The sequence below is a fragment of the Pygocentrus nattereri genome, chromosome 3 (assembly GCF_015220715.1).
Source record: "Pygocentrus nattereri isolate fPygNat1 chromosome 3, fPygNat1.pri, whole genome shotgun sequence".
In the NCBI taxonomy this organism is placed as follows: Eukaryota; Metazoa; Chordata; class Actinopteri; order Characiformes; family Serrasalmidae; genus Pygocentrus; species Pygocentrus nattereri.
This window is the reverse complement of record NC_051213.1, coordinates 47,417,076-47,441,168: the sequence shown is the minus strand read 5'-3', so window position 1 is coordinate 47,441,168 and position 24,093 is coordinate 47,417,076. Positions and strand designations below refer to the sequence as shown.

Below are 24,093 nucleotides of genomic sequence, written 5' to 3'. Positions count from 1 at the left end.
CTTTTTGACCCTCAGCTCACAACTAACACTGCACTTTGCCCCCCCAAGACAAAGAGTTTGGATTACCTGAATTAGGCCTAATCCTGTTTCTTATTTTTACCCCCACCCCTGTTATAATGGGCAGTGGTTGAAATCTTCCTCTATGAAATGAGCCCCTCAAATAAAGAGCATCACTTAATTATCAGCTACCAGCGCTGCTCTGTAGGCGACCCTGCCCGTCTGCAGGGACAGCAGAGGAGGGGAAAGTTCAGCTCCTCACTGCTGGGCTTTAGTTACATTTAGGGATCATACGCCTTCAAAGAGGGGGGCAGTTATTTATCATCACCCCCCCCAATTCTTCAGTGATATGAAGCTGAAGTCAGATATTCACCAGACTCTTGTTCGAATTTTCCCGTTCCACCTTAAATGGAGCAGCAGTTACATGCTGGAGCTTATGGCAGCAAAACTTAAATCCATTTAAGGTGGAACGGGAAATTTAGCCAGCTAGCTACCAAGACATCAGCATAATATTAGTGATTTTTTTATTGCAGCATTAAACTGAGATAATACAGTCGTCATATTCTTAACATAGAAAAATCTCACATTTGTGGGTTTCTTTGGCCGCTTCTGCAGCCGCCTTGCCGGTTTTCCTTTCTTTCTTCTTCTTCACACTCTACCTTTCTATCTCAACAAGAATCAGGACCCCCTACCCCAGACATGACCACCCAGAACGGAGGGGTAGGGCTAAGTGGTAGGGGTGAAATGGGCCTGGGCCTTAGAGTAATACGCCATATTAAAGGACTCTAATCTGATCGAGAGCCTAATCAGGAGATCTCTAATTCAATTCTGAGATGATTCCTGAAGGACAGGTCATTTTTTTTGTAGTAAACTAATTCAGAACATTCAGTTCACCAGAAACATCCAGCTGATGGTGGCCCTGCGGTGAGAAACTGGCCACCGGCGAAGCAAAACCGAGAAAACCGGATAAACTCGTTGAAAAGACGTGCCATATTTCAGCTTGTGCGTGCTGTTGTGTGTTATTGTTGCTCTGAGGTCTTAAAACGGTATTAAAAAGCACTGAGTTGGATTTTTTTTTACATTTCTGAACCTCCTCGCGGTCTGAGGTGAGTGTGATGATTTAGGAGTGAAGTTAGCGACATGCTAATTTGTGGACTGTAAGCTTGTTAGCCACAGTAATGTCTTGGTTTAAACCTCTTTTCTCAGCGGTCAGTGTGTTTGTGCCTGTAAAAGCACCAGGCAACATTCATTTACGGCATTTGGCTGACGCTCTTATCCAGAGCAACTTACAGTTTGATCATTTTATACAGGGAGGCCAAGGTGGTGTTAGGAGTCTTGCCCAAGGACTCTTATTGGTATAGTGTAGGGTGTTTACCCAGGTGGGGATTGAACCCCAGTCTACAGTGTAGAAGGCTGAGGTGTTACCCACTACACTAACCACCAACATTCAAATGAATGCAGAGAAATATTAGTGCAATAAAAATGACCAAGAACTTGTGAGCTAAGACTAATGACTAAGCTTGTGAGCTAGTTTGGTTCGGATTGATTAGCCAAACCAGGTCTTGCGTGATAACTAAGGATCACTGGGCTTCGTCGAGGAGCTGGTTAAACAAACGTACCAAAAATAACAACTTTTTACTAATGTGGTTTGTATTTATTCTAATTTGAGGGGTTTTTCAGAGCAAATAAAAACTTACTGACCACACAGTACAGCACGTTAGCATCGTAGCTCCAAGGTATAAAACCAGAGAGGCAAACTGGACACCGAAGGTGTTTCTGATCGACTCTGTTTGGGGGGAAAACCGTGTGAATTAAGTTCATTGCTTGAATCCGTGGGCTTGGTAGCTTTTGCATTAGCGTTTGTGAGTGATGAGACAGACAGGGCGGTCAAATGTATGATTTTCGTTGGGGGTGGGGGGTGGGGGGGGGTAGTCTGGTGTGGCAGATGGATCTACACTCAGCAGATTAAGGATGGGGGGATGCAGTCTGTTCCAGAAAGACGGAGAGAAAGGGTCCTTTATACACGGCTGATTTTGGCTTCCTGTTTCGACGTTTCCGTTCCACCTTAAATGGTGCAGCTGCTGCATTACTTAAGGTGGAACGGAAGCTTTGAATAAAAAGCTGGCGATTAGGGAGCTAAATTTAGTGACTTTGCCCTCGTTTTCTGCATGTTCCACGTCTTTGTTGACCTTCTTGCTCTGACCTCTGCAGGTTTGTGACAGTGAGTGGCATCACCTCTCGCTCAGCGTGCAGTTCCCCTCCGTCACACTCTACGTAGACGGCGTGACCTTCGATCCAGCGCTCATCCACGACAACGGAGCCATCCCTAACCCAGCCCCACGTCAGCGGCTGGTCATTGGAGCATGCTGGGGTATGTAGTGTATGTTCACATGAGGACCTGCTCATATGGAAAATGTATCACTAATATTTATACTAGGTGTGCTCAAGTGCTCAGCTCTAGTGGTGCGTTATAATGTTTCAGAGTCAGTGAGTCAATGAATCAATGAATCAGTCAGAGTCTGACCCAAAGTTGGAGAGAGAATCGAGTCGTGTTTGAGAGGCGCAGACTTGAGTTTTGGCCCCCTTCTGCATTTCAGACCAGTCAGAGTTTATCGAACATGTTTGATTTTTTTGGCCCGACTCTTTGCGTACCTACAACTACAGTAATTTTACTTCAGTTTTTTGCAAACTATGCTGCACTAAATCCAATATTTATGCTCACTTTGCAATGAAACGTAGTCACTGTTCAGGTACAGATGATATCCTTGATATCCTCAGAAAAGTGTATTGTGACATAGTTTAGCATGATAACGTTAAAATGTAGTCGTGTTGAGACATTATGGTGCTGATCAGGGGCGTCAGCTCGTCTGGGCATCAGAGGCTATTGAATATTTTCTAACCAGCCTTGATCCTCATAACGTTAACATATCACACGTTTCACTCTGACTTGATTACACATTCTCATCACCCACGGTTTCACTCAGGGTCGCATTCACCCTGAGAGAGAGAGGGAAGGAGAGGGGCACGGACAGAGAGCAAGAAGGAGAGAGTGTGCGTGCAAGAGTGCAGCGCGATAGAGTGAGACGCGAGAGAAAGAGAGAGCGTGTGCGCGAGAGAGAGAGAGCGAGCGAGGCCGTGATAGAGAGAGCGAGAGAGAGGGATGCTGTGGTCCTGAAACAGAGTGAGGGGGGGAGGGAGGGAGGGAGGGAGAGAGAGAGAGAGAGACTGAGAGAGAGAGAAAGAGAGAGAGAGCGTGTGCCCGAGAGAGAGAGCGAGCGAGGCCATGATAGAGAGAGCGAGAGAGAGGGAAGCTGTGGTCCTGAGACAGAGTGAGGGGGGGAGGGAGGGAGGGAGAGAGAGAGAGAGAGACCGAGAGACAGAGAGAGAGAGAGAGAGAGAGAGAAAGAGAGAGCGTGTGCCCAAGAGAGAGAGCGAGCGAGGCCGTGATAGAGAGAGCGAGAGAGAGGGAAGCTGTGGTCCTGAGACAGAGTGAGGGAGGGAGGGAGGGAGAGAGAGAGAGAGAGAGAGAGAGAAAGAGAGAGCGTGTGCCCAAGAGAGAGAGCGAGCGAGGCCGTGATAGAGAGAGCGAGAGAGAGGGAAGCTGTGGTCCTGAGACAGAGTGAGGGAGGGAGGGAGGGAGAGAGAGAGAGAGAGAGAGAGAAAGAGAGAGCGTGTGCCCAAGAGAGAGAGCGAGCGAGGCCGTGATAGAGAGAGCGAGAGAGAGGGAAGCTGTGGTCCTGAGACAGAGTGAGGGAGGGAGGGAGGGAGAGAGAGAGAGAGAAAGAGAGAGAAAGAGAGAGAGACCGAGAGAGGGAGCAAGAGAAAGAGAGAGCGTCTGCGCGAGAGAGAGGGAAGCTGTGGTCCTGAGACAGAGTGAGAGAGAGACCAAGAGAGAGACCGAGAGACGAGAGAGAGAGACGAGAGAGAGAGACGAGAGAGAGAGAGAGAGGGAGAGAGAGAGAGACTGAGAGAGAGAGAAAGAGAGAGAGAGCGTGTGCCCGAGAGAGAGAGCGAGCGAGGCCATGATAGAGAGAGCGAGAGAGAGGGAAGCTGTGGTCCTGAGACAGAGTGAGGGGGGGAGGGTGGGAGGGAGAGAGAGAGAGAGACCGAGAGACTGAGAGAGAGAGAGAGAGAGAGAGAGAAAGAGAGAGCGTGTGCCCAAGAGAGAGAGCGAGCGAGGCCGTGATAGAGAGAGCGAGAGAGAGGGAAGCTGTGGTCCTGAGACAGAGTGAGAGAGAGACCAAGAGAGAGACCGAGAGACGAGAGAGAGAGAGAGGGAGAGAGAGAGAGAGAGAGAGAGAGAGAGAGACAGAGACAGAGAGAGAGAGAGAGAGAGAGAGCGCTGGGGCTGAATCTCAAACAGCTCCCTGCTCCCTACTTAGTGCACTACGTAGGAATGTTAATACTGGATCCTGCAGCCCAACAGAGCAAAGTACAGCTAAGAAATAGTCATTTGAGACTCCGACACACCCACACTCCATAAATGATGCACTGTTCGGCTGTAGAGGCTAGAATTCCTAAACTTTCATATCTAGAACACTATTTAGGGAGTACAGAGCCGTATGGGATTCAGCCTGGGTTTGATGTGACTTCTGACTGAAACACAGACATTTGAATCCATTCAAGTTGCATTTTTTAGACTTTTATTCTGCTGTTTTACTGTAAATCATACTGCTTTAATACAAGCCTGTGATATTATTGATGAAGGTGTTTTGGCTGTTGGCTCTTTAAGCCTGTAAACTCGCTGACCAGCCCAGTTCTGGTTAAGAACATAAGTTGCCCCTCAGTTTAAACAAAGAACTGGTTCTTGCTTCATCAGTACACTCGGTGGTCCATGGCAGCAGCATTAGAGTCAAAGATTATTCCATTTACGGTACAAGGGTTTTTCCGTGCTGTGGCGCAGTGACAGAGTTCAGTTGTTATATGTCGTATATCGTGGATTTTACTACGGCTTCAAATGCGGCTCAGCCAATCAGATTGTAGAACCAGAACTATCCTCTGTGCATAAGCGTGTCAGAGATGTAGGAACGTTCCAGCAGTAGCGCTGATGCTAAAGGAGCCTGGACTTTCTCTTCTTTAATTACACGGTGTGCGTCTGTTTCAGTCTGCTATTAATACTCTCTGACTCATCTATTATTCAGCAAAACACAAAAACAGCTCTGTACGCGTACGAGAGTGAGACGGATGCCCAGCCGGGCTTTTAGTCTCCTGCTGTTCTCCTCACCGCACCGTGAAGTTTGTTAATCACCTTTCAGAATTCCTCCATTATAGCACAGATGACATTAGATTAAGGGCATAATCTATAGGCATTTATGTGGTTTCCCTCCCTCCCCCCCATGACTGGGACGATGACGGGGACGATGACTGGGGCGGATTTAGAAGGGCAGAAATTTCACTAACTGACTTGATGACCTCACTTGAGCTGTTAGAAATGGGTGTGGCTGAAACACCTGAACTCCCGATTGTCCGGTCTGATTCTGTGATTCTGTGATGTTTTTCGTACGTTCTTTGTTAAATTCCCTAATTTTTTCTATAGGAATGAGTGGGGTGGGAAATTGCACGACCATCTACTGTACCTCTTCAACCGAAAGACACGAATCTCATGGCAGGCCCCCGAGCACAAATTCAATGTTGTTCTGACCTGCACTCATCTGTTTGTCATTTCTTTCCGTCCCTCGTTTCTCCCATAGAGTCTCATTCATTTTCAGACTCTATTACTTTGATGCCCTACAGCCACCAAACTTCATGTACTCGCTAAGGGAAAGACTTCAAACTCTACTGCACAGCCATACTGACCCGTACTCCTCTATGTGTCATTTTTTCATCCCTTGTTCTTCACATAGACTCCCATTTATTTTCAGAAACACGTGGCTGCCACTTGGCAACTACCTACAAGCAAATAAACACCCCATACACCATGGCAACAGCCAAGCAACCACATGAGATACCATAGCAACTGCCTAGCAACACCTTAGCAACCACCTGGGATACCATAGTAACCGTCTAGTAACAACCTAGCAGGAAGTGGGAACCATTTAAGCTGCGCAGTTCTTTTTTGTAATAATAATATTATTCAAATTAAAATAAAAAAAATTAAAGAACAAAAAGGGCATAATGGCTTAGCTTCCAATCAGCTACTTTACAGCTTGTGCAGTTACTATAAACTGTGTGCTATTTACCAGCTTTCTTTTCTTTTTTTGGTCTAAATCTGTCTTTTTATGATCTATGCAGTTGTTCAGTGTTCCAGAAGTGCTGATGCTACTCATCATGTACTCAGAAACATGTGCTGTGATGCAGTTTATCACTGTAACGATAACGTATCGTCATATTTCTCACATGCACTGGATAGTCCTCTAATGATTGTGGTAATATTTCACTCCTTTTCTGCCTCCCTCCTTTCCCCTCGCTCCCTCCCTCTCATTGACCTTCACCATCTCAGAGCCAGAGGAGAAGCAGAAAGATATTCTAAACAACAGCATTCCCGAAGGCAAGGACACAGGTCAGTTTCAGGCTCCAAAGAACCGTGTCTGTGTCTGAGAGTTCGTGTCTGAGAGATCATGAAATCCCCAAGAAATTCAGCTTTGCTTAAATACACTGAATACATGAATGTAGAGAAATCTGAAGGAATTATTTGCACCATTGTGGAACACAGACAATAACCAATGAATAAAAAAATGAAAATGAAAAACTAGTATTCGTACGCTTTAAGGGCTCATGCCCGTAATGGTGATTCTGTGTAATTTTCTCTCTCAGCCGTCTCTGTCTTGTTACTGTCCTCAGGGAAGTTTGTGGGTGGTTACCGGGGCTTGTTGTCAGGGGTGACGGTACGTCCGGGAAGTGTGGAGCCCCACAGTGTAGTGGAGTGTCTGTATGCCTGCAGAGAGGGCCTGGATTTCGGAGACCTGGAGACTCTAGGCTCTGGCATGAAGGTAATGTAGAACCCAACATGATGACACGACAACACTTGTACTGTAGCACAACACTCATACTGTAACAGTACAACATTCAGAACACAACACTTACCGTTAAACAGCAGCACACATACTGCAACATAACACTTGCGAAGCTACAATCGTACTGCAATAATACAACACTTGTACTGTAAACAACACTCATACTATAAAGGAACACTTGTACTGCAACACAGCAGTCATCGTAACACAACTCATGCTGTAATAACACTATACTACACTATAAAACACTCACACTATAACGCAACACTCGTACTGCAACACTCGTACTATAATGCAACACTCGTACTGCAACACTCATACTATAACGCAACACTCGTACTATAACGCAACACTCGTACTGCAACACCACACTCGTACTGCAACACTCATACTATAACGCAACACTCGTAGAGCAACACCACACTCGTAGAGCAACACCACACTCGTACTGCAACACCACACTCGTACTGCAACACTCATACTATAACGCAACACTCGTACTGCAACACTCATACTATAACGCAACACTCGTACTATAACGCAACACTCGTACTGCAACACTCATACTATAACGCAACACTCGTACTGCAACACTCATACTATAACGCAACACTCGTACTGCAACACTCGTACTATAACGTAACACTCGTACTATAACGCAACACTCGTACTATAACGCAACACTCGTACTGCAACACTCATACTATAACGCAACACTCGTAGAGCAACACCACACTCGTAGAGCAACACCACACTCGTACTGCAACACCACACTCGTACTGCAACACTCATACTATAACGCAACACTCGTACTGCAATACTCATACTATAACGCAACACTCGTACTGCAACACTCGTACTATAACGCAACACTCGTACTGCAACACTCGTACTATAACGCAACACTCGTACTGCAACACTCGTACTATAAGGCAACACTCGTACTGCAACACCACACTCGTACTGCAACACCACACTCGTATTGCAACACTCATACTATAACGCAACACTCGTAGAGCAACACCACACTCGTAGAGCAACACCACACTCGTACTGCAACACCACACTCGTACTGCAACACTCATACTATAACGCAACACTCGTACTGCAACACTCATACTATAACGCAACACTCGTACTGCAACACTCGTACTATAACGCAACACTCGTACTGCAACACTCGTACTATAACGCAACACTCGTACTGCAACACTCGTACTATAACGCAACACTCGTACTGCAACACCACACTCGTACTGCAACACCACACTCGTATTGCAACACTCATACTATAACGCAACACTCGTAGAGCAACACCACACTCGTACTGCAACACCACACTCGTAGAGCAACACCACACTCGTAGAGCAACACCACACTCATACTGCAAGACTCATACTATAACGCAACACTCATAGTGTAACACATATACTCATATTGTAACACAACAGTCGTACTGTAACACAACATGCTGTAAAACATCCATTCTGTAAAGCACCACCCATACTATAACAACTGTACAACACTCATACTGTAACACACCGCTCACACTGTAAAACACATATACAGCAACACACCACTTGTACTGCAACCCAACAATTGTACCATAATCCAACAATACAACACTTGCCCCATAACAGAACCCCAATAACAATACTGCAAATTTCATTCTCTTGCTGCAACAATATGATGTTTGTAAAGCAACACTCATACTGTAATAACTCATACTGTAATAACTCATACTGTAATAACACTTGTACTGTTAAACAGAACTCATCCTGCAGCAGTACTGTAATGTAAACTCTCATGCTCTTATATATGAAGATCAACCAATGTATGCATGTTTGGGAATGTAGTTAAAGCATAAGGTGGCATATAATAACAGAACCTTGTAGCTTTGGAGCAGAACTAAAGGTCAGAATCTAACATGGCTTGTTGACGGTTGTGGATTAAGGGTAGAAAATTGTAAGTTTGATTTTAAGTGAACTGTCCATGTACCACGTTGCCCCCTGCAGTGTGGGTGGTTCTAACTGTTCTGCTGGGTTCTCAGGTGCACGTTAACCCCAGTCAGTCGGTGCTGGTTCTGGAGGGAGACGACATCGAAAGCTTTAACCGCGCCGTCCAGCAGGTGACCTACCGGAACTCTCTACGCTTCGCCACGCCTGGAGTCCGACCTCTGAAGCTCACCACGTCCCTCAGGTAAATACACCGACCGACATGAACATTTTGGGACTGATGCTGTTTTTACAGAACTCATTTTCTCTGATTTCACCCTGAAAATACGTTGTCGTTCAGTTTCTTTCCGTTTTTTTGTCGCTGCTTTTCTAATAAAATAATCAGTTCACGTTCCACATCCTTCTTTTCATTACGTTATTATGGAGAGTCGGAGCTCAGATTTCAGTTCATGCTCATAATGAAGAAGTTTCTCTCTCGGTGGAGAAACGTGAAACGAATGAACTCGAATTAGAAGATGAGAGGATAAAAAGACGGGAGGAAAAATGAAATCTCTTTAAAGCGTCAACAGTGGACAGATGCGGTCAGGCACTGATCCAAATTGGTTAAAAAAGGAGCGTTTGAGCGATGAATAGGGAAGGTGCAAGACAGCGCTTATTAGGGACGGGAGCCTTGCTGGTTTCGAGGAGTTAAGGCATTGAATCTTTTTTACAGTGTGGAAGTAATGACAGGACATTTACAGGACAACATGTTTATACAGTTATAATCTGAACAGCAAACAAAATAGGCAACTTCCTTTTCTTTGTTTTCTTCTTAGCATTATACTAAACTCAAAAATCTACAGCTTTTGTGCTACAACCACAAAACTGAGCCTATAGCCGAACAGTAACGACGGCCTACTGACACTTTAGCAACCACCTGGGATACTGTAGCTGCTGACTTTTGCTAATCTATAAAGCAAGGTGAGTCTAGTTTACTTATTTAGCACTTTTCGTACACCGCTGTCATTGAAACTGCTCTACAAAGGATAAAATACAGAGTCAGAGTAAGAAGAAAAAAACATTATTATAACAATAGATTTAACAGAGATCAGTAAATTAAAATGAAACTAGGATAATAATAAAAAACAAGTAAAAGTTTTAAACTGAGCTGAAATGTGTGTGTATGTGTATATATGTGTGTGTGTGTGTATATATATATATAATTGGGGTTGGAACAGAACCTCTTATCTGTTTTTTTTTTGTTGTTGTTGTTGTTTTTCAGTTTTTGACATAATCTGAAAATGCATGTTGCTCTGTACATTGTGTGTAAATTTCAGGATGAATGAACCTAAAATTAATTGGAAAAAATGTCTGGTTCCATTGACTGACATTAAAAGTCAACTGTGTTTTTCCTTCTCCTGTAAAGTTAAAAATTTTGGAAATACGAGGTTTTCTTCCAACAGCAGCCATATATATTATAATCACAATAATTGCAATGAACAATAAAGCATTAAATAATTGCAATAAATAGTTAATCCGCCAAGCAAAGCAAGCTAGAAGCACATTCATTTCAGACTATTCTTGGTGCCAAATTTTATATTTATCCACAATATATAGCAACAGTATTCCTTGAATGAGTCCAGTGCACATTAGTTGATTTGCCCATTTTGTCCAGTTGCCGTAGCTTCCCTGTATATTTATATTTATGGCTGACGCTCTTAGAGAGTAAGTCCCAGAGTGACTTACAATTTGACCATTTTACATAGGGAGGCCAAGGCGGTGTTAGGAGTCTTGCCCAAGGACTCTTATTGGTATAGTGTAGGGTGTTTGCCCAGGTGGGGGAATGAACCCCAGTGTGGAAGGCAGAAGGTGTTAATCACTACACTAACCAACCACATATGTATATAACAGTCCCACTGCATTAATACAGAATTTAATGCATGTGTGCAGTCAAGGTGTCTATATAGGTGAATATTTTACTTTAAGCCAATCAGATTTTAGAACCGATCTGTTTTATTATAGTACTAGGTATAGATTTTCAGTATATATTGAATGATAATGTAAATAGTGTTGGAGAACTCTTTTAAGTAAGAGTTGTATGTTGATGTAGCATTGCTAAAGTTCCAGAACTTGCTGTTTGCTCTCCAGTCAATACAGTCCATACATGGAATATATGGTAACTAATCATGACATCCATCACAAAAACCAACATGTTTACACATACACATAGGTTGGAAAGTGGTCATTCAAATATGAATTATGACGTGCGTAAACACACACAAACATCATCAAAATGCAGTCGTTGGTCACAGAGAGCATACTTGCCATGCTGGCCCATCACTGGAGGTTTATAGGGAGTAGGTGGACGATGCTGGATAAGCATGTGTAGAGAGATTGTGGCTCGGGGCTGTTGGCGGCAGTGTGTTTTTTAAGGCTTGTCTACAGTGTAATCAGATTTTAAGGGCAGAAGGTTGTGATGACCAGCTGGTGATACATCAGCGATCAGACTGAGATAAATATGACCAGCTGCTCATTCAGAAACACACACACATGCGCAGATGTGCGCCAGACAGAATGTACTTACACGCACACACACACACACACACACACACACACACAACCTGCACACCCACTGGCTTAATGAGTGCCTCATCAAGTAATCAGGTCTAAAATTATGCGCATATGTAGAGAACCACTTAGTGTAGATGTTACCATGACAACGAGCATCACGTGAGTCCAGTCAGAGTGAGATGAGCAGCAGTGAGCAGCGCTTGTGTCTCTAATGGCTTAAACTCCCCGACTCTTTTCTTTAGGTGCTTCAGTGAGGAGAGCTGCCTGTCTTTGAGGCAGTTGGAGGGTTATTTGGTGGTTCTTCAGCCCGACGCCCCCCAGATTTCTCTCTCGGGGGTTGGTCCCCACCTGGCCCGGCCGGCCCCGGAGTTTGAGAGTCCGCGTGGAGTCCCCCTGTTCCCCGAGCTCCGCATCGTCTGCTCCCTCTCTCACGCTGTCAACACAGCTGCTCAGGGCATGGAGGGAGGAGGTGAGTCACTGAGGAGAAGCCCACACTGGCTAGTGTGGACGTTACCATGACAACGAGCATCGTGTGAGTCCAGTCAGAGTGAGATGAGCAGCAGTGAGCAGTGCTTTTGTTTTGAACTGCTTTAAAACGATGTCAGACTCAGGAAAACGTCCTTCACGTGTCCTTATTAAAGAAGGGCGAGAGGAAGACGTCGTGTTCTGAGACGCATAAGCTGGACGTCCGTTCCACCGCCGTCTTTTAAAGATCAGACTTTTCATCAGTTTCTGCTCCCACCAAGTTGAGCTTTATAAACACATGCTCAGAATGTACTTAAACTTTCCGATAGGGAATGTAATCGGATATAGGCGTTTACATGGATATTATTCTTCTATTTAATTTATTATTTAATTATTTACAGGACTCCCCACCTCATTCAATCGGATAGAAACTGTATTCCGAATGGCCCCAATCAGACTAGTCTATTCCGATTGAGGCGTTTACATGGACGTATTCTATTCTGATTGAATATCCGATTATTAGTCAGATGATTAACTAATTATCAGGCTGCATGTAATCAGCTGGTGACCAAAGCTTCCATACTGTTGCACTGGAGCTACAAAGCTAATATAGCAAATAATGCCCCACCAATTAGCATTGTGCTAACATCAAGGTTAAATCATCATGTACGGTCCTCAAACTGGCTGGAGTTGTTACGTAAGCTCAGATAGACTCGCATAATATTAAATAATTATGCGCTACGTTCAGACTTTATTTCCTTTAATTTTATAGCTGCCACACAAAGATAACCACACAAACAAGTTCATTAGAGGTCACTTTAACATCGTACGATCACAGGCAAAGTGTGCACACCTCACGTGAGGTAATAAAACAGTGAGTAATGGTGCTACGAAGTCACTCACATAGACACGTCGTTGTAGGAAGAGTGATCAAGAGAATGGCAGCAAAACAAGTGACTTATCTGTTTACCTCATTACTTATCTGATTACCCTTCGCCCTCCTTTCCCTCGTTTCCCTGCCTCCCTCTCTTTCCCCTCTGTTATCTGTGGCTCTATGATAATACAATCACTCATGAAAGGCCTTATGATGTATTGTGAAATCCATTTGCCTGCAATATGCACTGTAATTGAAATATATTAAAGGGGAATTCTACAGATTTTTCTAAATGTATTCAAGAAAACCGATTCAATTGGTTTAATTTGAACATTGCTGACTTATTTACAGAGGTATAAACAAGTGGTGATGGGAAACATGGGAGAACAATGTCTATAACACATTTTAGTTACTATTTAAAACCACCAGTGATCCTACGCCTGTCCTCTGAGTGTTTATATGTAATGTTGATGATGGTGAAATAGTGATAAATAAAAAAATTAAAAAAAAACATTTTGACGTGCTAGATTTTAAACATAGGTTCTCGGCCAAAATGTTTTGTAAAACTTTATTGTAAAACAATGTCTTAGAGACAAAACATCATATTGGTCAACAATATAACTTTGTAATAACTTTCTGTGTGGGAGCTGTTAAGAGGTGGACGTCTGGTTCCCATCACCACCACTGTAAACTATTCTGATTTGCTTCTCTAGAGTGGAGCATTTCACACCAGACCACTTTGAATGACTTGTACATTCTATACATTTTAAGCTAAATTATTTAGTTTTGTGGACACTTTTAAAAATTGGAGTGGAGTTCCTCTTTAAAATACGTGCCTTTTAGATTTTGAATGGTATTGAACGTTTACTGGGATCTGCTGCATTTCTATACCCTGGAATTGCATTGAAACCCTGAATTCTGGGATGTTTTATCCTTGTTTTGTGCTCACCTAGTAATAAAACAGTCCAAGTATTATCTCATCATCTCCACAGTATATGTTCTATACTTTTATTTCTCATATATAATCAAAGTACTGCCAGTATAACAGGCCTGTTTTACGTCTTGTGCTTTGAGAGTAACTGATTTATACCAATTCTGCACTCCGTATTTATCCGAATCAGCGCTCATGTCAGACGCAGTGGCCCACACTCTGGACGGCTGTGAGGTCCAGCCCCTGGGGGAGGAGCTAAACCCAGAGAAGGAGGAGCTTCTGGTAGATATGGAGTCTTTGAAAGAGCAAGGGCTGGACATCATCAACACCACAGCCTACATCGCCGTCACTGGTAATGCAGCTACATTACATCTACTGGAGTTTTCAGTTCAGTGCTGTGCAGCCAAGACAGCTGTTTAAAGCTGTTTTTTCTAGACAAGATGTGTGTTTTTGTGCATAAAATATTAGAGTACATATAAATAAACGTAAATACACTGGAACATATCGCTGTTTTCAGTGAAGGTATGTTATATGGCTGAAAGTATGTAGACTAATTACAGAGTTCAGGTGTTTCAGCCACACTTATTGCTAACAGGTGTATAAAATCAAGAACATAGCCTTGCAATCTCCATAGACCAACATTAACAATAGAAGAGCTCAGTGATCTTAGAACACCACCTTTGCCACAAGTCAGTTAACGAATTTTCTGCCCTGCTAGACCTGCCCTAGACAACTGTAAGTGCTATTATTGTGAAATGAAAGTGTCTAGGATAGGATCACCTAAATATTTGTGGTTTTTGAGGCAATTAATGCTTAAGGCCAGAGTGCATAGTCTTATGACAGTGGCCTTTCAATTGCATTGTTTTTGTAATGTTAGATTTGGTTATAAGCAACCATAATATCTTCAACAAAGTACACATTCATTGACTTGAATCAAATAATGGTGAAATTTTAGATGTCATGAATGCACTGAATGATTTCTTAAAGAACTGTGATCACACTGAATGGTGTGGTCAGTCCTATTCTCTTGTGTTAATTACTTGAGGGGGCATTTGTCCATTTAATAAATGTCTGGATACAAACTGGACAAAATGTCCACTATTATGACTGAATACAAAGCACTCAGTTACAGAACCCTGCTGGGGACATCCCATATAAATAAATATAATGTGTGGTCGTGCTTTATTAATGAGTGGGAACAAGATCCTTATATGTGGCTATGACTTAGTAAGGTGTGGCAATCAGAGAATTAAGTAGTGGCCACAAGTTACTAAGGGGTGGGCACGAGATCATGCCTTACTATGTCATGGCTACACATTACGATCTCGTTTCCACTTGTTAATAAGGCCCAGCCACACGTTAGGATCTCATTCCCTCACCTTACTAAGTCATGGCCATGACTTAATTATCTTGTTCCCATGCTTTACTAAGTCGGGACCACGCATTAAGATCTCGTTCCCATGCATTACTAATTTGTGGCCACGCATTAGGATCTCGTTTCCATGTCTTACTAAGTCGTGGCCACAACTTACTTATCTTGTTCCCACACCTTACTAAATCGTGGCCACACGTTAATTTCATTTATACAGGATGTCACCAGCGGGGCTTCGTACATCACTAAAACAGTAAATACTCTTAAGTTGAAGCAAATTTTCATATTGCGGCTGAGCAGTATGGCCAAGACTCTTATTATGGTATGCTTTTCCGTATCATTCAATATCGACAGTAATCAATGATTATATGCATTAATTATTAATAGTTATCAATACTGTTTTTGTTGCCCACTCCTAACTTTGCTTCTACCACTGTCATCCTCAGGGGCGGAGTCTATCTCAGTGTACGAGGACGTCCTGCGTTCTATTCGCTACAGACTAGCAAAAGGCTCCGCCCGCTTCGAGAGGAGGTTCCGACTGTCCTGTTCGGAAATGAACGGACGCTACACCAGTAACGAGCTCACGCTGGAGGTACCAAAACTTTTTCCCAGCTCAGTACGATCCTTACACAGTGATGCACAGCGTCCAGTCAGGTCACATACTGGAGATACTAAACACCAAAGTAAACATTATGACTCACATTCAAATTCAGGACAGTTCAAAGTGGGACTGGGTGATACGGCCAAAATCTTCCCATATCATTCAGGATCAGATGCTGTGGACAGCTAATTCATGCATTTCCTGTTGCCGACTCTGAATCATGGAAAAAAAAAAGCCTATTAGGGCTTCACGATAAATCATATTTTTATTGTTACCGCGATAAAGACATTGTTAGAGCGTCAATGACAGAACAGATCAAATTACCTAATAAAAAAATACTTATTAATTCTTGTGTGCCTGTATAAAATATAACAAATACATATATACGGTACTGTGCGAAAGTCTGAGGCACCCAAGACACATTTTCAAAATCTATTTGTTTAGTTTGTGTTTATTTGCTGAGAAAAATGTGAATATTTGAATAAACAAAATTTATAGAATATTAAATAATCATATATATATATATATATATATATATATATATATATATAAAAATCAGTCATTTTCTGGATGTTATTGTGTTTGTTTAACCATCTCCAAGCCGCTCCTCGAGGAAGCCCCAGTATTATATGTAGTTAAAAAAGCAGCTCCTGGTTTGACCAATCAGTGCTCAGTAAATTGAGCTCATGATGTCATTGATGATATTAACGAGTCTCTGTGGCGGCTGTGAAGGTGTCCAGGAAAAATATGGACCCGAGAAATTCTCGTTACTTTTTATTGTTTTTCTGTTTATCTGAATTATGAATATGACTTTATTCTAATGTATATCGTGATAAACTCACTGCTGAGCTAAACTGGTTAAAAATCGGCTTAGATGCCCAAAACTTTCACCCAGTGCTGTGTTTGTTTGTGGAAAAAGCTGTTGAGGTAATGCCGACTGGTTCTCAGTCTTTCTGTGCACGAAAAGAACTCGTAGTTCTGACGCAAGTACATTTTAGTATTTCATTTCTGTTTATCCGACAGCTTTATCACACATTGCATTTTAGGTCAGTATAGTACGGCCCTGATGCCTGTTCTGGTGTCAAGGAGGTAGAACATAAAATTAGGAAAAATATAAGGAAGAATCTTTCCTTTACATTCAACAGTCCACATGCATCACCTCAAAAACGAATGACTAATTACTATGAGCATTGAAAATATCTGGCTAGATGCTTGTTGTGCACACAGACTGTATATATAGTACACACCGGTCAGGCCTAACATTCTGACCACCTCCTCGTTTCTACGCTCCTTGTCCATCTTATCAGCTCCACTGACCGTATAGCTGCACTCTGTAGTTCTACAGTTACAGACTGTAGTCCATCTGTTTCTCTGCTACTCTTAATGGCTGTTGGAGTTCTTCTTTCTTTTGAGCACAGAAAGGCTGTATATGGTCTGGAGAGTAAAAGAGGCACAGGCGCCACCTAGTGTACAGAAACTGGCCAAAATTCAAGCCTTTGCTGCTAATGCTGGATTAACGAAGAATAAACTGGCTTAATTATAATATTGAAATAACACTGATGAGCTTTATCATTTTTTTATGCTTATCACTACTGTGTTGACGACCCCCCCCCCCCCCCACTCCAGGTGAACTTCCTGCACTCTCTGGACAGTCTGTATCACCCCTCACACCTGCTGGCCTCTCAGCAGCAGTTCCTCCACCCGTCTCATCACACAGGAGAGCTGAGCGGACACACACTGCCCAATCCACACCGCAACTCAGGTACACACACCGAACACTTGACATCTGGAATGTAGGGCGGTGTATTACACTGTTATTAGATATTGTAAGTTGCGTTATTGCACAGGTCCTGCTTTTATTTCAGAAACACACAGAATTGTCTCGTATTAGAGTATTAGATCTTACATTATTTCAGGGGACTCAGTTTCAGTTTTTCAAAGCAAATCTGCAGCCCCACCTCCAGAGTTCAGTCTTAGAAGTTGGTTTGGCACTTTCTGCTTCTTACGAATAATTCCAAATAATTCCCGAGCACATTCAGTGATGTTGAGGTCTGGACACATTCAGTGATGGAGTGGTCAGCCCTTTCTGTCCTGAGAACACCAGCAGCTCCTTTCGTCTTCTCAGTGAGGTCCTTCTTGAACAGCTGCACGTCCTTTCAGACCCACAGCGCTGAGTGGTCTCCTCACAGCGGAAGGATGGACAGAAACACCTGTGGATGTTTTCAGATCTGAAGCAGCTTGATCTTCTCCTCTCTCTCAGAGATGGAAGCTTTCAGTGCTGTTTATCTGATGGGGGCAGTCTGCCAGGTCTTCCAGGTGGTTGTTAGGAGCCCCGTTTTCTCCATAGCTTTTACTCGTTTTTTTTAAACCTTGATTTTCACCTTGATTATCCAAGTATCCGAGTGTCTAATCTCCTGATATCTTCTGCTTAATGGCCAAAAGGCAATACATTAAGATTAGCATCTGTATAAATATAAGTATATGTAAGTATAAATGGGTTGAATAATGTAATATTCTTATAAGCATGTCATAAAGAGAAACATTAGTTATATTGGCTACATTTAAGATGCTTTTCACTTGTGAAGATTATTTGCAGTGTAGAGACTCACACACAGTTATTTAGCATGAAGTGCAGTGCCAGGCAGCCGGGCGCCTGATCCCCACCCTGCATCCCCCGTAATATTACAAACACTTCTCTCTTGCAGTAGTTCCGGGAGCCGCCACCGTCATCATCATGGTCTGTGTGGGTTTCTTGGTCGTCATGGTGATCCTCGGGGTGTTCCGCATCCGCTCCATCCATCGCCGTGGAGACGGAGCCAGGGGTGGCGGCAAAGAGGGCGGCAACCAGTGGGACGATTCAGCCCTCACCATCATTGTGAACCCCATGGAGGTACTTGCAGCAGTTATATATATAATAGACATATATGTCTACACAATTTGCCTCTATACACCAAACATGCTTCAACAGCTGTGACATGTTTGGTGTCTGACGTTTGCTTTCTTGAGTTTTACGCTGGAGGCTACTAAGGTAGCTAACTAGTAGTGAAGGCTTATACCCCCCCAATCATTCAAATCATCTCATGCTTGCCTCAAACCACGTGGAGCTGTTGTCGGAACAAAACCTCATATCTCCAAAATGGTCACTTTACAGGAGAAGGAAAAAACCTACTTTGCTTTTAATGGAAGTCAATGGAACCAGAATTTTTTCCAAGTCATTTTGGGCCGTTTCGGTTGGTCGAGTCATCATGAAATTAACACACAATGCAAAGGGCAACAGGTGTTTTTAAAATATGTCACAAACTGAAAAACGTCAAGAATGGAGATACAAGGTTGTGTGTTTTTATTAGGCGTTATGTGTTTTTATTAGGCAGCTTTCAATATTTTAATTTTCCAATATTTAGTTTAATATATTTCTTGCGAATTTAAATAATAAAAAAAAAGTTTCACTTTAAAGGGCCCATATCATGGAAAACCAAATTTTCCTGCCTTTTTTATTTCTTAAATACAGGAATTTGAAGTGATATGTAAACAAAGTTTCAAAAGAATCCCCAGTCTATACAGTGCGTATATATCACTGCAAAATCAGCCTGTTTTGGATTCAGTGTTTCTGTGATGTCACGGGACCGACGCATTTCCATATATCCACCTCTTCAGCCTACAGGTGATGTGTAGCTCCACCCACTCATAGTGAAGTTCTAAGGAGTGTTTCAGGTCCGAGTGCTTTTTGGATGAGGCTTGTAGCTCCAGTGCTAAAACTAAAGAAGCAACAGCGTTGCCAGATTGGGTGGACTTTTTTGTTGGTGGACAGCATTTGGGCTGGATTGTCATCATTTTGGCAGGTTTTAAAAAGTTCACCCTGCATTTTCTGACTGTACACAGTTCAGCAGTATTCGTATGATGTATATATTATAACCAGTAATCTGCTTCAAACGTGTATGAATAATGAATATGCATGAATTTAATTTGATTTGATTGCTTATATAACCTTCAGACCACGGATCATGGCTGATTGACAGCGTTTAGGGAGGAATGTGAAGGTTTTGGCTGAACTATCGCTTTAACGCGGATCTCTTTCAGTCATACGAGAACCGCATGGGCATGGCGGCGGATACGGAGGGGGAAGGCGACGACGAAGAGGAGGTGGTGGAGTCTCCTGACGACACGGGCGACGACCAGCGGGTCATCATCAAGAAGGAGGGAAGAGACTCCGCCCCCCGTCGCTACTAAACGAAACGCCCGCACACGTGAAACACGAAACCCATGATAAGCCACACACAGCGTAAAGATATCTGATATCAGCCTTCGTGAATGCATTGTCTCTGGAATGTATGCTCACACCAACACGATGCACAACGCCCAGCCGACATCTAGGCCACATTTAACCCAACACTCCTCCACGTATGTATGGCACAACGATGTAAAACTACTGTATGTATATCACTCGTCTACTCCCTTCAGTGAATGTGATCATCGCACTGTATCTAAAACCGCTGAGAACACCGGGTATCGTTCCAGACGAATGTAAGCTAAAGTGATTTACGTTACTATAGAAATTAGCCACTGAAAAAGTGCAGTGAAATCAAGGTTTTACGAGTTAATCATGTTTTAACGTAACGGTAGCGTGATCCGCATTAACTCGGCGTTTAGTTGTTGTCGTTTGTCTGTACAGTCTTTCTTTTTTCCAATCTCAAAACATTCCGCCATGAACGACTATAGCGAATTTTGCGGTTAGACTTCAGTGATATAAGCTACACTTACTGTCCACTATATTAGGGCCTCGTTTCTACGCTCATTGTCCACTTTATCAGCTCCACTGACCGTATAGCTGCACTCTGTAGCTCTACAGTTACAGACTGTAGTCCATCTGTTTCTCTGATACTCTGTTACCCTGTTCTTCAGTGGTCAGGACCCCCATAGAGAGTAAAACAAAAATGAATGATATCAGATGACTACAGCCCAGTGCTGCACGCTGAGACATCCCAGAAAAGGGAGGATAACGGCCGTAGTTGGCGACAGTGAGGTGAAGTGTGTGCAGCTGCAGTTTAGCCAAGGAGCTAACATAGCAGTCAGCAGTCTGGCTAAGTCACCTACTTAAAGCAGTAAAATCACAAATGTAAGATAAGATTACTGGTTGACTGTATTGGCCTCTCTTTGGGTGTTTGTTTATAGCCAGCGGGGAAGAAATGGTAAAAGGTTGACGTTTAAACACCGGCTGATTCGCCGTTTTTCCATTTTGAAGATTCCGTGCTGCCGTCGGGGCTGAGAGTGGATCTCAGTAAGTATCTATGGACTATGCTTGTGTGCACACTGACGGTGCGGCGAAATGCTTGGACAGTGTGTATGGAAAACTACGGCCTTCCACAAGTCACACATTTGCGCTCCCGGCGCCGTATGACAGAAACTTCGTCTTTTACTTGAAATCTGACCTCTGCTTTCACAGGTTTGTGTTACAAAAGCAGATCTTATCTTCACTCCCATCTTCATTAGCATCTTCAGCCTTATCTCAAATTAGTTCAGACAAAGTGGGAAACTAGGTAAAATATACAAGCTGTAACTACAGATTGGCTTCCAGTCGGACAGCATTGCCAAGGCTAAAACAGTGACCCACCTGAAAGAGTGGACACGACAGAATCAGGTACGACTGAAGTTAATCTAGATGGTTAGCTCTCCAGATTTCATCCTGGAAACATCTCAGCGAGTTCCACTGGAAATAATGCGATTTCACTAAATGACACCTGCTCAGTGGGGGTCCTGTGGGGTCCTGACATGGGTAACAAAGTATGCAGATGAACATGAGACCCTTATTCGTCCCACATTTAACCCATCCGTGAAGACGCACACTAGGGGGCAGTGAGCACACTCGCCCGGAGCGGTGGGCAGCCCTATCCGCAGCGCCCAGGGAGCAGTTGGGGGTTAGGCGTCTTGCTCAAGGACACCTCAGTCATGTACTGTCAGCTCTGGGGATCGAACCGGCGACCTTCAGGTCACGAGGCTGGTTCCCGAACCGCCAGACCACGAGTGCCCCAGTCTGTAGTTGTAGACCTACAAAGTGCTCCTGTATGGTAGGTGGCCCTGATAAACTAAAGGTGTACCTAATAAAGTGGAACCTATGTGTGGCTCACGTTTCCCCAGCGGTCAGAAAGGTCCTCAAAACCCGAAACATACACAGAAACGATAAAACCAACCTGCGCACCACTACTAACACCCCCCGCTCCGCTGCATCAGAATGTTTGCTCAAACCTGGGCAGTTTTGATTGTATTTAAATGTATGTAAATACAAAATTACTACTATTATTATCATTATGTATCTTTTGTTATTCCCACTGTTCTGATCCGCACTTCTGTCTTTGCACTTTGGGACGGGGTTCTTTTCTATTTCTATGATTTCGCTGATGATTCCAAGTTCCGTAACACGCCGTGTAGTGATAATGATAATAATAGTATTAGTAATAATGATGATAATGACATTAATAATAATAATAATAACGGTAATGATTGGCTTGATGAGTGTCTATTTATTTGTGTGTTCAACTGTGTAATTTAAAACCTTGTTCATATCCGAATTCACGGTGAAACAGAAGGCACGTTGTCGTTATAATGCAGTGCTCCTCTTTCCCTCCTTCACCCTCTTCTTCTCTTCCCTCCTCCTTCCAGTCTCTGTCTTTAATTCCTCCACTGCTTTGTTTTTTGTTTTCTGAATGTACAGCTCAGTCACTCTCTCTCCCTCCCTCCCTCCCTCCCTCCCTCTCTCATGCCTCCTCTTGCTCTCTCTGTCTGTGTCAGTGTACAGTGGAAACCTTAATAAAGGCCTGTTGTTTTTCAATGTGATATTTAGAATGGATAAAACCTGCATTCATATCTTATGGTTATTATTGGGACATTTATCTGTACTTACTATTGATACGATAACATGGATTATTGACTGATTGTTATTGATAATCGTCTGAAGTAAGAAAAAAAAAAGCGATCTGTTCAAAAAGTTCATAATAAAAACACTCGGATGACGTCAGCACGTGGTGACTGGTGATGAATGAGGAAGGCAAAACGCTTACGGGATGGAAATGACCACTTTGGTCCCATCAGTCAGTTTGGATTTATGCATGGCACGTTCTCTATAACACTAAAACTATAATCATAACACTGCCAAAGCCCAATAGATAATAAATATAGTTATTTCAGCATATTTTGTCAGGTTGTGACCACCATTTAACTGCATTTTCCAAATTGAACACAGTCTTAGCGCCACCTAGTGGTAGAGATGTATAATTTTGCAACGGTCAATATCGTTTACTGTATATAGTCGCTGTATCTCTGTAAAGTAGTAACTTTACAGGAGAAGGTAAAGACCTTACATTTGAATGTAAGTGAAAGTAAAGAGAGTTTATTTCTAACGAGAGAGCATTTCTAATGGTCCACTCGCCGTGAAACTTCACGCAAAGTGAAAGAGCAGCTGCTGAGTTCAAAAAAAGGAGAGAAATAAACGTCAAAAATGATTATGCGTGGTTTTCTTTGGACAGCGACGGCAAATACGTCATATTTACAGTTGACAAACACTCTCCAACACCAAAACAACAGCCAAGTGTTATTAAGAACTACGTTTAATGCATGCACTCACACTTGTTCAGCAGTCTGAAGGGTGTCCACTAGGTGGAGCTGTTAGCATGCAAGTGAACCCACACCAGCAGGAGGTCATGAATGTACATGTTTGCGGTCATATCTTGCAAAATGATTCATTACTATTGAGTTTCATATATTATTTATGAATTTTATATATATATATATATACACACACACACACAGATACATGTAGACAGTAAGTGTCATGCTAAGTTACTTCTATTTTACATATCGTCCAAACCAGGCCTAGTGAAGTCTCGGCCCAAGTGTAATGCTTGTGGTGGGCCGAGGACCAGAAAGACAAAACACCATACGAATAAAGAGGTTATTTAAATAAAAAACAATTTAATAACTCATTTATTAAGTTTAATAAACTATATATTTAGGTCACCCTCTCATCTCTGAGGGGGTGGGGTTAGGGCGGGCAAAATCATTCGTCCTTGAATGCCAGACTCTGGGACCGGTTCTATATTATGTTCTGTATATACTGTGTCCTGCAAAATGACCTGAAAGAAAAAGGTTTTTGATTAAGTAGTAAAACAAAAATTCTGTTTCTGTAAAATCCTGAAATACATTTCAGCTCTAACATCGTCTAAAGGCTCGATTTATTATGTAATGTAATGCATTTTCTCACTTGTCCAGAGCCCCTAAGGTGACGTCATGGCTATTTTTAATAAGGCATGGTCACATTAATATCTTGAGGCCACAAGTTATACCAAGGCCATAATCTACTACATTGAGGCCACAAATTACTGTAGTGAGGCCACATTTTACTATA

At 42.8% G+C, this 24,093-nt stretch overlaps 1 protein-coding gene across 2 annotated transcripts in view; it reads left to right on the top strand.

Moving 5' to 3' along the window:
* clstn3 (calsyntenin 3) overlaps window positions 1-22,710 on the top strand; it is a 52,483-nt gene extending 29,773 nt beyond the window's left edge. The window contains exons 10-19 of one of the 2 annotated variants that reach the window (XM_017706099.2): window positions 2,209-2,368; window positions 6,437-6,496; window positions 6,778-6,926; window positions 9,001-9,149; window positions 11,698-11,924; window positions 13,916-14,077; window positions 15,544-15,689; window positions 17,325-17,460; window positions 18,407-18,588; window positions 19,776-22,710. In XM_017706099.2, the coding sequence (XP_017561588.1) occupies window positions 2,209-2,368; window positions 6,437-6,496; window positions 6,778-6,926; window positions 9,001-9,149; window positions 11,698-11,924; window positions 13,916-14,077; window positions 15,544-15,689; window positions 17,325-17,460; window positions 18,407-18,588; window positions 19,776-19,925 (1,521 nt within the window). In that variant the 3' untranslated portion in view covers window positions 19,926-22,710. Of the gene's footprint in view, window positions 1-2,208; window positions 2,369-6,436; window positions 6,497-6,777; window positions 6,927-9,000; window positions 9,150-11,697; window positions 11,925-13,915; window positions 14,078-15,543; window positions 15,690-17,324; window positions 17,461-18,403; window positions 18,589-19,775 lie in introns of both variants that reach the window. The other variant, XM_017706098.2, reaches the window with a different exon arrangement.
* Window positions 22,711-24,093: the final 1,383 nt, after the last annotated feature.